General features: G+C 50.8%; 2 protein-coding genes across 2 annotated transcripts; both read left to right on the top strand.

Annotated features, from left to right (window-relative positions):
- The first annotated feature begins 10150 nt into the window (after positions 1-10150).
- LOC120656804 (G-type lectin S-receptor-like serine/threonine-protein kinase LECRK1) lies at positions 10151-12697 on the top strand. The gene has a single exon (XM_039934986.1). It carries the CDS (start codon positions 10267-10269, stop codon positions 12586-12588), a length of 2322 nt encoding a protein of 773 aa, XP_039790920.1. The 5' UTR covers positions 10151-10266; the 3' UTR covers positions 12589-12697.
- Positions 12698-14808: 2111 nt separating this feature from the next.
- LOC120656803 (G-type lectin S-receptor-like serine/threonine-protein kinase LECRK1) lies at positions 14809-17428 on the top strand. Its single transcript, XM_039934985.1, has one exon. The coding sequence runs from the start codon at positions 14889-14891 to the stop codon at positions 17274-17276; it is 2388 nt and encodes a 795-aa protein (XP_039790919.1). The 5' UTR covers positions 14809-14888; the 3' UTR covers positions 17277-17428.
- Positions 17429-17698: the final 270 nt, after the last annotated feature.

Raw genomic sequence — 17698 nt, 5'->3', positions numbered from 1 at the left:
TTTTCTAGGCACAGTTGAAATGATTGCTGAGTTTGATCCCGTGATGCAAGAACATATTAGGCGCATTAAAAGCAAGGAAATTCATAATCATTATCTTGGCCATAATATTCAGAATGAGTTAATTTCTCTTCTTGCTGGTGCCGTGAAGAATTATATCTTGAAGATTGTCAAGGATGCTAAGTATTTCTCTGTTATCTTGGATTGTACCCCAGATGCAAGCCATGAAGAACAGATGACCCTAATTGTGCGTTGTGTCAATATGTCAAGTGGCATTCCAAGAGTGGAGGAGTTTTTTCTAGGGTTCTTAAAGGTTGATGACACATCAGGGTTGGGTCTTTTTGAGGTGTTGATAGATACATTACAGAAACTGGATTTGAATGTTGCTGATGTGAGAGGTCAAGGTTATGACAATGGTTCCAATATGAAGGGACATACGAAAGGTGTACAGAATCATTTGCTTCAAATTAATCCCAAAGCATTATACATGCCATGTGCATGTCACAGTCTAAATCTCACTCTTTGTGATATGGCAAAGTCTTGCAGACAAGCTATTTCATTCTTTGGTGTTATACAACGGATATATGCATTATTTGCACGCTCTACTAAAAGATGGAAGGTTTTGCTTGACAATGTTCCGAAATTGACTATTAAACCTTTATCTAATACTCGCTGGGAGATTCGAATAAAAAGTGTGCAACCTATCCGGTACCAAACTCCCCAAATAAGATCAGCCTTGCAGAAAGTGGAGGAGGTTTGTACTGATGACCCATCAGCGGTAAGTGATGCTCAAGCTTTGGTTGGTACACTTGAGAATTTTGAATTTATAGTTGGTATGGTTATTTGGCACGATGTTTTGTTCACTATAAACATGGTGAGCAAAAAGTTGCAATCTAAGATTGTGTGCATGGATGCTACTCTCAAACAAATTGAAGGGGTCATCTCATATTTTCGAAAGTACAGAGTTGAAGGCTTCGACTCTAGTATTGAGGTTGCAAAAGCCATTGCAGCTGATATGGATATAGAGCCAAAATTTCCTACAAAACGCCAAAGTAAAAGGAAGAAGCAATTTGATGAAACAAGTGATGAAGAAATACAGCTATCAGCTATGGAATCATTTAGAGTCAATTACTTTATTGTTATCGTTGACACAGCAATTGCTTCATTGACTAGTAGATTTGAGCAGCTAAAGACATTTGAAAAGGTGTTAAGTTTTTTATTCAACTCAGATAATTTGAAGTCCTTGAATGATAATGATCTACATAAGCACTGCACTACTTTTGCAGAAGTTTTTTTCTCATGATAATTCATCGGATGTTGATCTAGATGATTTTTTCTCTGAATTAAAAGTACTGCAAGTAACTCTGCCAGATGGTTTTATGTCAGCCCCAGATATTCTTCAGTTTGTTACAACTGTAGATTGCTATCCAAATGTCTCTATTGCATATCGGATCCTTTTAACTGTACCTGTGACTGTAGCATCAGCTGAAAGAAGTTTCTCAAAATTGAAACTGCTGAGAAATTGTTTGAGAACAACTATGTTACAAGAAAGATTGAATGGCTTGGCTATGTGCAGCATTGAGAAAGATATCTTGGACAATATTGATCTAGATACGATTATTAATGATTTTGCATCAAGAAATGCCCGAAGGAGCTTTATTGTGAAGGACTAAAATATTATTTTTGATGGAGTCATGGGGTTTATCTATTATTTGAGGTAATCATACTTGTTTTAATTGCAACTCTTTAGTTTGTATTATAGACATTGTTCTTCAAAAAATATATATGTCATTAGTATTATTATCTATTTTATCATGTTAAAAAAATTAGTTAGCCTAAGGGGCCCTAAAGCGTGGCTCGCTCGGGGGCACTCAGAATCCCAAAGCCGCCCCTGGTCGTACATGTGTCAGCACAGGTGTTTGCTGTGTACACTCTCTCACGTATAGTTGTATCTGTCACGATGAGTTAACTCCCTTGGTCGCTTCGTTATTTCTTGTATTACGTCAATTCTCCGCGGTTGCTCTTGCTTTTGCTGCTTATTTTGTTGTTTCCAGTATCACTTCAGTTCTCTTTTACTGCTTATTTTGTTGTTTCCAGTAAAAGAGAACTGAAGTGATACTGGAAACAACAAAATAAGCAGCAAAAGCAAGAGCAACCGCGGAGAATTGACGTAATACAAGAAATAACGAAGCGACCAAGGGAGTTAACTCATCGTGACAGATACAACTATACGTGAGAGAGTGTACACAGCAAACACCTGTGCTGACACATGTACGACCAGGGGCGGCTTTGGGATTCTGAGTGCCCCCGAGCGAGCCACGCTTTAGGGCCCCTTAGGCTAACTAATTTTTTTAACATGATAAAATAGATAATAATACTAATGACATATATATTTTTTGAAGAACAATGTCTATAATACAAACTAAAGAGTTGCAATTAAAACAAGTATGATTACCTCAAATAATAGATAAACCCCATGACTCCATCAAAAATAATATTTTAGTCCTTCACAATAAAGCTCCTTCGGGCATTTCTTGATGCAAAATCATTAATAATCGTATCTAGATCAATATTGTCCAAGATATCTTTCTCAATGCTGCACATAGCCAAGCCATTCAATCTTTCTTGTAACATAGTTGTTCTCAAACAATTTCTCAGCAGTTTCAATTTTGAGAAACTTCTTTCAGCTGATGCTACAGTCACAGGTACAGTTAAAAGGATCCGATATGCAATAGAGACATTTGGATAGCAATCTACAGTTGTAACAAACTGAAGAATATCTGGGGCTGACATAAAACCATCTGGCAGAGTTACTTGCAGTACTTTTAATTCAGAGAAAAAATCATCTAGATCAACATCCGATGAATTATCATGAGAAAAAAACTTCTGCAAAAGTAGTGCAGTGCTTATGTAGATCATTATCATTCAAGGACTTCAAATTATCTGAGTTGAATAAAAAACTTAACACCTTTTCAAATGTCTTTAGCTGCTCAAATCTACTAGTCAATGAAGCAATTGCTGTGTCAACGATAACAATAAAGTAATTGACTCTAAATGATTCCATAGCTGATAGCTGTATTTCTTCATCACTTGTTTCATCAAATTGCTTCTTCCTTTTACTTTGGCGTTTTGTAGGAAATTTTGGCTCTATATCCATATCAGCTGCAATGGCTTTTGCAACCTCAATACTAGAGTCGAAGCCTTCAACTCTGTACTTTCGAAAATATGAGATGACCCCTTCAATTTGTTTGAGAGTAGCATCCATGCACACAATCTTAGATTGCAACTTTTTGCTCACCATGTTTATAGTGAACAAAACATCGTGCCAAATAACCATACCAACTATAAATTCAAAATTCTCAAGTGTACCAACCAAAGCTTGAGCATCACTTACCGCTGATGGGTCATCAGTACAAACCTCCTCCACTTTCTGCAAGGCTGATCTTATTTGGGGAGTTTGGTACCGGATAGGTTGCACACTTTTTATTCGAATCTCCCAGCGAGTATTAGATAAAGGTTTAATAGTCAATTTCGGAACATTGTCAAGCAAAACCTTCCATCTTTTAGTAGAGCGTGCAAATAATGCATATATCCGTTGTATAACACCAAAGAATGAAATAGCTTGTCTGCAAGACTTTGCCATATCACAAAGAGTGAGATTTAGACTGTGACATGCACATGGCATGTATAATGCTTTGGGATTAATTTGAAGCAAATGATTCTGTACACCTTTCGTATGTCCCTTCATATTGGAACCATTGTCATAACCTTGACCTCTCACATCAGCAACATTCAAATCCAGTTTCTGTAATGTATCTATCAACACCTCAAAAAGACCCAACCCTGATGTGTCATCAACCTTTAAGAACCCTAGAAAAAACTCCTCCACTCTTGGAATGCCACTTGACATATTGACACAACGCACAATTAGGGTCATCTGTTCTTCATGGCTTGCATCTGGGGTACAATCCAAGATAACAGAGAAATACTTAGCATCCTTGACAATCTTCAAGATATAATTCTTCACGGCACCAGCAAGAAGAGAAATTAACTCATTCTGAATATTATGGCCAAGATAATGATTATGAATTTCCTTGCTTTTAATGCGCCTAATATGTTCTTGCATCACGGGATCAAACTCAGCAATCATTTCAACTGTGCCTAGAAAATTGCCATTATTATCTTGATAAAGCTTCTCATTTGATCCTCGAAAGGCCAAATTATGTTTAGTAAGAAACTTCACAGCAGAAACTATTCTTACCAGAACTTGTCTCCAACGCTCTTTTTCATTTGAGATTTCCCGTTGCATATCATCATCGATTGTTCGATTTTTGCTTAACCTCAATCTAACTTCATTCCATGTATTCATGTTTGTCAGATGCTCAACACTGCTCTCATGTTCTCTGAGTTTCCTACTAAGACGCTGCCAGTCTCTTACTCCATCAGATGCTAAAAAAGACTTGCTTTTGTTTGACTTGAACAATTTGCAGCAAAAACAATATACTTTGTCCCCATGTTTACAGTAAACCAACCACTTTCTATCTACAGACTCACCATTAGTTAAATCTCTAGAGTAGTAAGCATATGAAAAATGTCTTCCAATGGCATCCTTAGGGAAAACAAGATTCAATTCTCTCACAGGCCCCTTTTCAATTAAGATATCCCTTTTGCTATTGTCAAGATTATCCCATGTTCTAGGATCATAAATTGGTAAACCAGAACCATCTAGTTCAGCACCATTTGAATTTTCATGATTAGACGAGGGATGCAAATTTTCCTGCCTCACTCTATCATCCATTGGACCATCTTCATTGACTTCATCTTCTACATTTAAATTATGGTCATGTTCCTGCTGCCCATGATCAGATTCCTGCCCTTGAACTTCGTTGACATCAACAGTACTTGAACTGACAAAAAACTTATGTAAAGCACCCTTTTGCGATTCAGCCAATTGATCATCATGTTTTCTCTTTTTTCTTTTCTGAGCACCTGACAATTGTTTCTTGGGCAACATCTAAGACCTAATTAGAAAAGCAAGTCATGGTCACTAATTCGCTGATCGCTACCTCGCTGGAATCGGAAAGAACTAAATATCTAAGACACTAGATAAAGTATTAAATAGGAATTACCAATCACAATCAAGAAGGGGTAGGGCGGAGGACCCTGCAGGCTGCAGGGCAGCTGGGCAGGGCGACGGCGACAGGAGCACAACAGGGGAGAACACAGGGCGGGGTAGGGGCGCAGAACCTGCAACGCAGCAGGGCGGCAGCGATCAGGGCCGGCAGGGGCTAGGGGAGGAGGCAAAGTCGCCTGGTGCCTCGTCTCGCTGTCGTCGATAGCAGGCCAACCTGTGTAATGTATATTTGTTGTTGGGCCCCCTTCCTCCGTGGGCCCCCGGCGGTCGCCTCTGCCGCATGGCCCAATAGCCGGCCCTGTGTACGACTATTAAGTTTTAACGCAGTGAAAATCAACAGGTATACATGGTCCTCCCCTCATGTGGTACGTAACTATTGAGCAACTTTTAGCGGGTCGGAGCTGCCGTGGCAGAACCACCTGAATTATCTCGGCTCAAGTGCGCTGCCCATCACCCTAAAGGCAACACCGGCTTAAACGCACTTCAAACGGAATAATTCTTGGTCTGTCGGGTAACGTCCCGATACAACCACCGGTTCTTGGATCGAACAAGCATACCCCGCACGAAGGCTAGTCCAGAGATATTACAACCACATATTTTACAACACTTATTACAAACCAATTCAAAGCGTTATTACAGATCCAAACTCAGTAAATGTTATACAAGCCATAAGTTTAAAGTTCAGAGTTTAAAAAGCAGCGGAAAGAAAACACGACGGCTACAACACGTCGCAAAAGTATACCAAGCTAGCCCAAGCAAGGTATCACTCGTCAAGGTCATTGCCGGTCGAAGACGGATCCCATTCTACGGACCAGCCAGGAGGCAAAGAGTAGGGCCAAGACAGACTAGCGATCTGGTCCTCAAAACTCATACCTGAAAAAGGTTTCAACAGCAAGGCTGAGTATTCTAATACTCAGCAAGACTTAACCGTCAACGGGTATACTTAGCCCACCTAACTAGACTATGCAGGGTTCTGTGAGGCTCTAGTTTTTCTTTTGCTGAAAAGCAATAAAGAGTAGGTCCTTACTTCACATTTTATCTTTCCATATTCTAATTGATTAACCATTCTATGTAAGCAACTAATCCTATCCAACCATGGTAGAACTTTAGTCAAACATCAAGATTGATCATAGTAATGTTGCTCTTATTACTCTGTGTGGTAAAGGGATCAAGCAGTCCCAAACTGTGAGAAGCGGACGATTCGAATCGAAATTTGTTAACCTGGCCAGGCAGACCTAACACACACGTTTGGAACACCGTCGGGTTGTTCCCAAACAACCGTTTACCTTTCATTCCGACCTGTGGATAGGGTCACTCTCCCCGACTACAGGGCACCATCTTCCTCCATATAGCTGCTGTGTTGCGCAACATAAACATAAATAAAAACCTATCTCTAAGAGAGAGTGAAAGGTATATCCACTCACCGGTCCGATCGGCTACTAGGCTTATTGCGTACCATATTTATGGCATGTGGCTAGTACGTTCAAAAACTTAACCACCGCTACCACACACCGCGGCCTTAGCAGAATTTATCAACACAGACGGGGTCTCACACAAGGTCATGATATCGAACACGACCCCGTCCGTCGTCCTTATATTGATAGCAGAAAGTAAACAAGCAATTCCTATAGAGCTCGCGAGTGACAGGCAATCAATTCTCTTAGCTGCGCTAGTAGAAAAGAAACGAGTACAACTATGGTGAAAAGGTGACAGAAGCTAATTTAATTAATTAAGACACCGTGTACATGCAACTGAATGCTGATTCTTGTGATCGTTGGTATATGTGTGTGGCTACTGGCTAGGGATGTAAGGGCATCTCCAATAGACTAGGTAAAAGTCCTAGCTAAACGAAGAGGTAAAATGCCTAAGTAAAAAAATGAAAAACTTCTCAAAGGGTGAGAGAACCAAATGCCTCTCCAAATCTTGCCTCTTCATACTCAATCACATCCACGTTGCAACTTTTGTTACTTACTCCCTTTCTACCCTACTCACACGTGTGGGTCCTGGACCCATAGCTCCGCCCAATAGGAGTCGTCGCCGACCACCAGCGACAGGTATATGGAGGCGACTGCCGGCAGGCTGGCACCCCAACAATGAGGAATGTTGCACGAATGTAGGTAGGTGGTCGCCGGTAATGGGTGAGCACTAGGAGGGGCTGCACTACGGTGGAAGGCGGCGGCGGGCATGGCCAAGGCATGGAGCTCGCCGGCGGCGCGCTGTAGGGAGGATGGAGGCAAGGTGGAGGCCGAGGGAGGTCGGCAAGGCTGTGGCAGTGCTTGGGCCGTGGGGAATCGACCGATGAGGATCCGATGTGGGCGAATCGACCAACGGCACGAGAACCATGGTGCTGCTGCCCGGTGCTGCTGCCCGGTGGTGCTGCTGCCCGGAGATGGTGGGAAGGCAATGACGGGAGGACTATGGCGCCATGGCCGCAAGTAGCGACAATGAGAGAGTGATGGCGGTGAGAGGACGACGGCCGCGTCCATGGTGCCTAGCGATGGCAGGAGGGCGACGGCTGGAAGGCGATGGCGCGAGGGAAAGTGCGAGGGAGGGAGCGTGGCGTGCGGGAAGGCGATGGCAAGATGGCGAGCGGCATTGGCTCATGAAAAATGCCGAGCAAGAGGAGTGCTTTGGCTATCCGAATATTGAGGCGAGATGGATACAGAGGCTGTTGGATTCCAAATTCAGGAGCTTTTTCCAAATTATACCTATGCACTGAGTTTTACATAGCGAAAAATCTAGCCATGGATTCTATCGAACATCCTATGTGCGGCTACATAGGAATGAGAAAAAAGGGTAAATTGGCTGGAGGACATCGGTCAAAGTCGGCCTTTGCTACAAACCATCAAAAAACATGTCTTTGCCACAACACACCGCTCAACCATACCAATTTGCTGTAGAACACTGAAACCTATATTCTATTCAGATTAAATGGAAAGCAAGGAGAAATAACAAAATTACCCCTCACTGCATACAAACCAGGCTCCACGCTCACGGCATCCAGCGGAGGCGGCGGCGCTCCCAGCGAGCGCGCCCAGATCCCACCGGCGGCCCTCCCGGCGAACGCGCCCGGATCCCGCCGGTGGCCCTCCCGGTGTCCACGCCCTCCCGACCCTGCTCCTCGCGGCAACGGGGCTCGCACCCGGCCGCGGCGGCCCCTGCTTCCGGGGCAGCGGGCCCGCACCCGGCCGCGGCGGCCCTGCTCCCGGTGGCGGCGGCCGCGTCAGTACTCGCATCCGGCCACACGGGTCGGCGGATGTGAGGGAGGAAGTGGAGGGCGGCTCGGCCACTACATGGGTACGAGGCCGTGCACGAGGGTGCCGGCGAAGCCGTAGGCCGGCGGGTCTTCTCTCCCTCGCGAGCCGCGCGGAGAGCTCCAGCGAAGCCGCAGTCCTGCCCGCCGGCTCCTCCCTCGCATGCCGCTAGGCGTGCGGTGAGCGCTGGCGAAGCCGCAGGCCGGCCGACCCACTCTTCCCTCGCGAGCCGCGCAGGTAGCGCGGGTGAAGCTGCAGGCGGACCAGCTCGCTCCTCCCTCGTGTGCCGCGTGGTGAGCGCCGGCGAAGCCGCATGCCGGCCCGCCCACTCCTCCATCGCGCCGTCGCGCGGGGAAGCGGCGGCCATGGCGGCGGCGCTGCGGGAGGGGCGTGAGGTTGAGATTGGGGCGATCCGTTCGGTATCGTTGGAGTCAGGCGAGGATAAGAATGTAAATTTATGTAACTTTCTATTAAAATCGAGTATTATAATGGACTTAGTGTGAACGGTGTCTCTCGGCCAAGCCATCATTTTTTAGTGGCTCCCAACAAAAGCCAACTTTGAGCAATGTCCATCAGCCAATTTTTCCACGAGCAAAAGGTGCCAACTTGAGCTAAAATATCTCGGTCCGATAGTGTTTTTATATTGTGTGGGAACCGCTACAGTCAACCGGGACGTGCCTCGCTTGGGTGGTTCCTATCCAAAACCTGCCTCAGGCACGTGGAGTGTGCCTCACTCGGCACTAGCATTGCGCATCGCATGCCTGGCTCGGGTTATTTGCTCGGTGCCTTCGGTGGACACAGGCACTAAGAGTTCGTTGCTCGGTTGTTTTGTGAGTCGACTAAATAATTACGATGCATGTAATTTAAGTTTTTTTTTCTAAATTAATTACGCAAAATACTATCCTAATTTATTTTATCAAGTTTTTAGATCTACTCAGTAACCATGATGTAGCATCGGTACTATATATTACGTCAAACATTTCTGCTCTGCAACTGCAATGCCTGCCCCTTTTTATTTTGTTAAAACTGTACTAGATCACCTTTCCGGGATGCACGTGTGACGTGTCTGGTACGAGCTCCTGTGTTACTGGCTTGCCGTGTCGTTGATAGATTGGTCGCGCGTCGATTGTTCCTTCCGTGATGACATGACGAGGCGGCGGGCGGGATACTTGTGCTTAAAGCATATGCAAGCTCGATTCCGACGTTCTGTCCTTCCTGTGGGGCGACGGCACCTTCTGTAAATTGTCGTGATGTTGTCCATGGGTGTGTTTAGTTGGTGAAAAAAATGTTTTTATTTGGCAACTATTGTTCAACTATGGAGTAATTAGTCTCAAAAGATTCGTCTCGTCATTTACAACCAAATTGTGCAATTAGTTATATTTTTTTAACTATATTTAATACTCCATGTATGTATCGTAAAATTCGATGTGATGTGCGCCAGTGAAAAATTTTGGAAACTTTTCGCGAAACTAAACACAGCCCATACTACTTGCCTCACCACTCAACTCTGAACCCAATGGCAAATTGGCAATGTCCGTTTTGCTCCGTCCTTAGGGGTGTCTTTCTAAGCCAGTTAGCCGGGTCAAGTCAGTTCCCCATTCCCTCTCAACTTGCATGCAAATCGCAATCCTGGATAGATAGACCAATCGCATCATTGTTCGTGCAATTCAAAATTTAAGAATTACTAGACATCAAACTGAAATGAAAACTGAACAAACGAATGAATTCAATTGCGTGAATGGTTAAGTTTGGACTTGGACTTGATGCCCTGGAGAACTCTTGGACTAACAACAGTACGGACCCGCAAATCTACGTCAAAAAAATCATCTACATCACCCCAGGAACTGGAACTGGAAGCTAGCAGCTACCTCTTCAGCAGATATGCAGCTTCGCCATAGACACATCCATGGTAGCTTCTTGGCCGCCATGGCTTCCACTAAACCCAACCACCATCTTCTGCTGCTGCTGCTGCTTTCCTCTCTGCCCCTGTCAGGCGCGCAGACCACAAACATCACCTCGGGCTCCTCCCTGCTGGCCGCCGCCGGCTCCGCTTGGCCCTCCCCGTCCGGCCGCTTCGCCTTCGGCTTCTACGCCACGGACGGGGGGCAAGCCGTCGGGGTCTGGCTCGCCACCGCGCCCAACGTCACCATCACGTGGACGGCCCGCCGAAACGACACGCCCGCCACGGGCGGTGCGCTCTGGATCACCTACGACGGCCGCCTCGTCTGGACAGGCACCAGCGACGGCCAGGACAGGAGCCTCGCAGTGCCGTCCCAGCCGGCCGTTGCCGGGGCCACGCGCGACGACGGCAGCTTCGTGCTCTACGGCGCCAACGGGGCCGTCGTCTGGTCCACCTTCGCGGCACCCACAGACACCCTGCTCCCCGGCCAGGACCTCACGCCCGGCGCGCAGCTCTTCTCCGCCGTCTCCGACACCAACAGGGCCGCCGGGAAGTACCGCCTCACCAACCAGGCCAACGACGGCAACCTCGTCATGTACCCCGTGCACACGGAGAACGTCGCGGCCGCCGCGTACTGGGCCACCGGCACGAACCTGATCGGATTCCCCCTCACGCTGCGCCTCAACGCCGCCGGCGTGCTCTACCTCACTGGCAACAGCGGCAACTACACCAAGAACCTCACGCAGCCGGGAACACCGAAATCAGCCGGTGAGCAGCAGGTCTTGTACAGGGTCACGCTCGATCCCGACGGCGTCCTGCGCCTTTACCGCCACGCCGTCGCGTCCAGCACCGGCGCGTGGAGCACCGACGTCCAGTGGATCGGCCCGAGCGACCGGTGCCACGTCAAGGGCGCGTGCGGGCTTAACAGCTACTGCGTCCTCGGCCGCGACGCGCAGCCCAGCTGCAGGTGCCCGCCGGGGTTCGGCTTCATCGACGCCACCAACGCCGCGCTCGGGTGCACCGAGACGTCGAGCGCCGGCGACTGCACAGCTGCGGCGGCGGGTTTGACTTTGGCCACGACCATGGCGGCGGTGCAGAACATGACGTGGGCGGACACGCCGTACGCCGTGGTGGGCGCGGCGACGAGCGCGGCCGACTGCCAGGCCGCGTGCATGTCCGACTGCCTCTGCGCTGCTGTGCTGCTCAACGGCAACGACGGGACGTGCACCAAGCAGCAGCTCCCGCTCCGGTACGGCCGCGAGGGCGGCGGGTACACGCTCTTGGTCAAAACCGCCGCGGGGACGGCGAGCCCCGCGCTCGGCGGCATGGGCAGACCCCGCGTCGGGCGCGCGGCCACCGTCGCGCTGGTGTGCGTCGGGCTCCTGACGTGCGTGTCTCTGGCCGCGCTCGTGGCGGCGGCGCGGCCGGTCCGGGCGAACCGGAACCGGCGGCTGGCGGACGCGGACGAGGAGGCGCCCCTGCGGTCGTACAGCTACCAGGAGCTAGAGCACGCGACGTGCAGCTTCAGGGATCCGCTGGGGCGCGGCGCGTTCGGCACGGTGTTCCGGGGCACGCTGGGCGAGCAGGCGGTGGCCGTGAAGCGGCTGGAGAAGGTGGTGGAGGAGGGGGAGCGCGAGTTCCAGCGGGAGGTGCTCGCGATCGGGCGGACGAGCCACCGGAACCTGGTCCGGCTGCTGGGGTTCTGCCACGAGGGTGCCAACCGGCTGCTGGTCTACGAGTACATGAGCAACGGGTCGCTGGCGGAGCGGCTGTTCCGCAAGGGCGGCGGCGGCGGCTGGCCGTCGTGGGGGGAGCGCGTGGGCATCGCCCTGGACGTCGCGCGCGGGCTGCACTACCTCCACGACGAGCTGGAGCGGCGCGTGATCCACTGCGACGTGAAGCCGCACAACATCCTGATGGACGCGTCGGGGACGGCCAAGATCGCCGACTTTGGGCTCGCCAAGCTGCTGCTGCCGGACCAGACGCGGACCTTCACGGGGGTGCGCGGCACGCTCGGGTACCTGGCCCCCGAGTGGTACCGTGCCGGCAGGCCTGTCACGGTCAAGGCTGACATCTACAGCTACGGCGTCGTGCTGCTGGAGACGGTAACGAGCCGGCGGAGCATGGAGCTGGAGGAGGCCGGCGAGGAGCGCACGCTCATGGAGCTGGCGCACGAGTGGCTGGTGAAGGGGGAGGTGACGCGGGTGATGGGCACCGACGAGGCCGTGGATGCGACGGAGGTGGAGAGGGCGGTCAAGGTGGCGGTGTGGTGCGCGCAGGCCCGCAGGCGAGGCCGGCCATGAGCACCGTCATCCTGATGCTGGAAGGCCACGTGGAGGTGCCGTTCCCACCGCCACCGGCACCGTCGTGATCCTTTTCCAAAAAAAAATTTGAAAATAAGTTCGGTGATCAGATTTTAACTAATTTAATAGTGTTACGTGAGAGTGAATAAATAAGCTAAAAGCAGACAAACCGAAAGTATTTAGCGGATATTTCACTTACAAATTAAATTGCAGGAGTAGGCCGTTACAAAATGATAGACTGGGGCCACGTTTAGTTTTCAAAAAATTTCAAGATTTCCCGTCCCATCGAATTTTTAGACACATCCATAGAATATTAAATGTAGTTTAAAAAAATAACCAATTACATAGTTTAGTTATAAATGATGAGATGAATTTTTTGAGTCTAATTAGTCCATGATTGGACACTAATTATTAAATAAAAATAAAAGTGCTACAGTAACCGAACCTAAAAAAATTCGCGGACTAAACACGCCCTGATTCATGGATGGGAATTGGGAACACACACGCACACAAAGAAATATATAGAAGGAGAAAGCAACAAGATGATGATGCTTGGATGCATGCATGGATGGAATTAAACTAGGAGTGTAGGTCGCCGTTGCTGATGGGTGGGCGATGAATCAGACCATGTTTGGATCCTTATAAGTCCTAGGACTAATTTTAGTCTTTGGACTAAAAACTTCAGTCCCTCCCTGTTTGGAGCTAGAGATTAAAAGAGACTGACCTTAAATGTATTGTATAAAAACACCATGTTACAATCCCTCCCTCTTGCTCTCCACGTCTACGCCGCCGCCTCCGCCGCCCTCCTCCTGGTTCCTCCACCTCCTCTCCTCCCCCACGCTCCTGGACTCCGCCTAGCCTCCCGTCCCCCGCTTCGGCCATGGCGGATGAGCGGTTCGCATTGGCACCTTGCGCAGGTCACTGTGGCGGGGTGCGCGGGCGCTTGCTGGTCGTGGCGGTGGAGCCGGGTCAAGGCGGCCGCGGTGGTGGCGGGTCCAGCAGGTGTCGGGTGGAGCAGATAGCGGCTGGTGCAGTGGGCGGCGGGTGGAGCGGACAGCGGAGGGTGCGGTGGGTGGACCAGGGGTAGGGGTGGAATTGTAGGACTCTATTGGGCCTTTAGTTCTAAAAAGCTCCTCGAAGAGTGATTTCTAATTTTTAGCCCAGCTTATACTTTAAGTCCCTATTGATTTGTCGTGTTTGGTTCTTTAGGGACTAAAGTGTAAAGACTTATGCAAAATCCTATAAACCAAACATACCCTCAGATCATTCATCAAGGCCGGACGGATGGAGCAGATCAAACCCTTGGACGGACAGATGCCATGTTTAGATTCCTTCAAAATTCAAAATTCCAAATTTTTTGAAAGGGGAACTTGTTATTTTTGAGTACTAAATTAAGTCTATTTGCAAAACATTTTACACATATGAGTTTTAAATCGCGAGATGAATCTAATTAGCTTACTTAATCTATAATTTGCAACAGTGATGCTACAGTAAATAATCTCTAATGACTGGTTAATTAGGCTCATTAGATTCGTCTTGCGATTTGCAATCTATCCGTGCAAAAAAGTTTTGTAAATACATTTTATTTAGTACTCTGAAATAGCAAGATTTCCTTTCCAAAATTTGTGGCCAAAACATCTAAACACAGAGTTTGGGCTCTGAACTCTAACCATAAGCCTCACTGCCTCACCACTCAACTCTGACACCAATGGCAATGTCCATTGTTGCTCCGTCCTTAGGGGTGTCTTGTTTAGTTGGTGAAAAAGTTTGGATTTTGGTATTGTAGCACATTTTGCTGTTACTTGACAAATATCCAATTATGGAGTAATTAGGTATAAAAGATTCATCTCATGCTAATTAGTTAGACTATGTAATTAGATATTTTTTCAACTGTATTTAATACTCTATGTATATGTATGAAGATTCGATGTGATGGATACTATAGGAAATTTTTCACCAACTAAAAGCCTTAGCCGGGTCAAGTCAATTCCCCATTCCCTCTCAACTTGCAGGCAAATCGCAATCCTGGATAGATAGACAGATGGATGGATATATCTTACCAATCGTACAATTAAAAATTTAAATATTACTAGACATCCAACATGAGCGGAGATGAAAGCTGAACAAATGAATGAATTCAATTGCGTGAATGGCTCAGCTTGGACTTGGACTTGATGCCCTGGAAAACTCTTGGACTAACAACAGCGCGGACCCGCAAATCTACGTCAAATAGACCATCTACAACTCTACATCACCACTGGAACTGGAACTGGAAGCTAGCAGCTACCTGTTCAGCAGATATGCAGCTTCGCCATAGACACATCCATGGTAGCTTCTTGGCCGCCATGGCTTCTACTAAACCGGCCAACCACCATCTGCAGCTGCTGCTACTGCTTTCCTCTCTGCCCCTGTCAGGCGCGCAGACCACAAACATCACCTCGGGCTCCTCCCTGCAGGCCGCCGCCGGCGCCGCCTGGCCCTCCCCGTCCGCGCGCTTCGCCTTCGGCTTCTACGCCACGGACGGGGGGCTAGCCGTCGGCGTCTGGCTCGCCACCGCGCCCAACGTCACCATCACGTGGACGGCCCGCCGAAACGACACGCCCTCCACGGGCGGTGCGCTCCGGATCACCTACGACGGCCGCCTCGTCTGGACAGGCACCAGCGACGGCCAGGACAGGAGCCTCGCCGTGCCTTCCCAGCCGGCCGTTGCCGGGGCCACGCGCGACGACGGCAGCTTCGTGCTCTACGGCGCCGTCGTCTGGTCCACCTTCGCGGCGCCCACAGACACCCTGCTCCCCGGCCAGGACCTCGCACCCGGCGCGCAGCTCTTCTCCGCCGTCTCCGACACCAACAGGGCCGCCGGGAAGTACCGCCTCACCAACCAGGCCAACGACGGCAACCTCGTCATGTACCCCGTGCACACGGAGAACGTCGCGGCCGCAGCGTACTGGGACACCGGCACGTTCCAGATCGGATTCCCCCTCACGCTGCGCCTCAACGACGCCGGCGTGCTCTACCTCACCGGCAACAGCGGCAACTACACCAAGAACCTCACGCAGCCGGGAGCCGCGAAGTCAGCCGGTGAGCAGCAGGTCTTGTACCGGGTCACGCTCGATCCCGACGGCGTCCTGCGCCTTTACCGCCACGCCGTCGCGTCCAGCACCGGCGCGTGGAGCACCGACGTCCAGTGGATCGGCCCGAGCGACCGGTGCCACGTCAAGGGCGCGTGCGGGCTTAACAGCTACTGCGTCCTCGGCCGCGACGCGCAGCCCAGCTGTAGGTGCCCGCCGGGGTTCGGCTTCATCGACGCCGCCAACGCCGCGCTCGGGTGCACCGAGACGTCGAGCGCCGGCGACTGCACAGCTGCAGCGGCGGGATTGACTTTGGCCACGACCATGGCCGCGGTGCAGAACATGACGTGGGCGGACACGCCGTACGCGGTGGTGGGCGCGGCCACGAGCGCGTCCGACTGCCAGGCCGCGTGCATGTCCGACTGCCTCTGCGCCGCCGTGCTGCTCAACGGCAACGACGGGACATGCACCAAGCAGCAGCTCCCGCTCCGGTACGGCCGCGAGGGCGGCGGGTACACGCTCTTGGTCAAAACCGCCGCGGGGACGGCGAGCCCCGCGCTCGGCGGCAGGGGCGGACGCCGCGTCGGGCGCGCGGCCACCGTCGCGCTGGTGTGCGTCGGGCTCCTGACGTGCGTGTCTCTGGTCGCGCTCGTGGCGGCGACGAGGCTTGTCCGGGCGAACCGGAACCGGCGGCTGGCGGACGCGGACGAGGAGGCGCCCCTGCGGTCGTACAGCTACCAGGAGCTGGAGCACGCGACGTGCAGCTTCAGGGATCCGCTGGGGCGCGGCGCGTTCGGCACGGTGTTCCGAGGCACGCTGGGCGAGCAGGCGGTGGCCGTGAAGCGGCTGGAGAAGGTGGTGGAGGAGGGGGAGCGCGAGTTCCAGCGGGAGGTGCTCGCGATCGGGCGGACGAGCCACCGGAACCTGGTCCAGCTGCTGGGGTTCTGCCACGAGGGTGCCAACCGGCTGCTGGTCTACGAGTACATGAGCAACGGGTCGCTGGCGGAGCGGCTGTTCAGCAAAGGCGGCGGCGGCGGCTGGCCGTCGTGGGGGGAGCGCGTGGGCATCGCCCTGGACGTCGCTCGCGGGCTGCACTACCTCCACGACGAGCTGGAGCGGCGCGTGATCCACTGCGACGTGAAGCCGCACAACATCCTGATGGACGCGTCGGGGACGGCCAAGATCGCCGACTTTGGGCTCGCCAAGCTGCTGCTGCCGGACCAGACGCGGACCTTCACAGGGGTGCGCGGCACGCGCGGGTACCTGGCCCCCGAGTGGTACCGTGCCGGCGGGCCTGTCACGGTCAAGGCCGACGTCTACAGCTACGGCGTCGTGCTGCTGGAGACGGTGACGTGCCGGCGGAGCATGGAGCTGGAGGAGGCCGGCGAGGAGCGCACGCTCATGGATCTGGCGCACGAGTGGCTGGTGAAGGGGGACGTGGCGCGGGTGATGGGCACCGACGAGGCCGTGGATGCGACGGAGGTGGAGAGGGCGGTCAAGGTGGCCGTGTGGTGCGCGCAGGCGGAGCCGCAGGCGAGGCCGGCCATGAGCACCGTCATCCTGATGCTGGAAGGCCACGTGGAGGTGCCGTTCCCGCCGCCACCGGCACCGTCGTGATCAGGGGCGAAGCTAGAGCTAATGGGTAGGGGTGCCGTGTGCACACAACTTCATCAAGATATATATAGTGACTCATAGCTCTCGTAGTATAACTAATCCGCAACTTTTAATGTCAAAATTGAACTTCAATAATGGCAATATCATTTTAGTCACTAGTCAATACATTATACATACGCAAATAGGTAGAGGATAGGGCAACAACACTTACCAGCAGTCACCAACTACAGCAAAATAAATAAAGAAACACGACATTGATCGCTTTAGCCAAAAGCCCGAAACATTGACAAAAGAATTTCCATATAGCAAAATATATGATCCAACCTAAAGGAGAAAAGAACAAATAGGTCAATTATTCAGCGAAGAAAAATGTAAAACAAATAGGTCAATTATTTAGCGAATAAATCTTCTTTGCTTCTCTTTGC

The sequence above is a fragment of the Panicum virgatum genome, chromosome 1N (genome assembly GCF_016808335.1).
Source record: "Panicum virgatum strain AP13 chromosome 1N, P.virgatum_v5, whole genome shotgun sequence".
Classification (NCBI taxonomy): Eukaryota; Viridiplantae; Streptophyta; class Magnoliopsida; order Poales; family Poaceae; genus Panicum; species Panicum virgatum.
The sequence above is the reverse complement of the archived record's forward strand: the minus strand, read 5'-3'. Positions and strand labels throughout refer to the sequence as shown.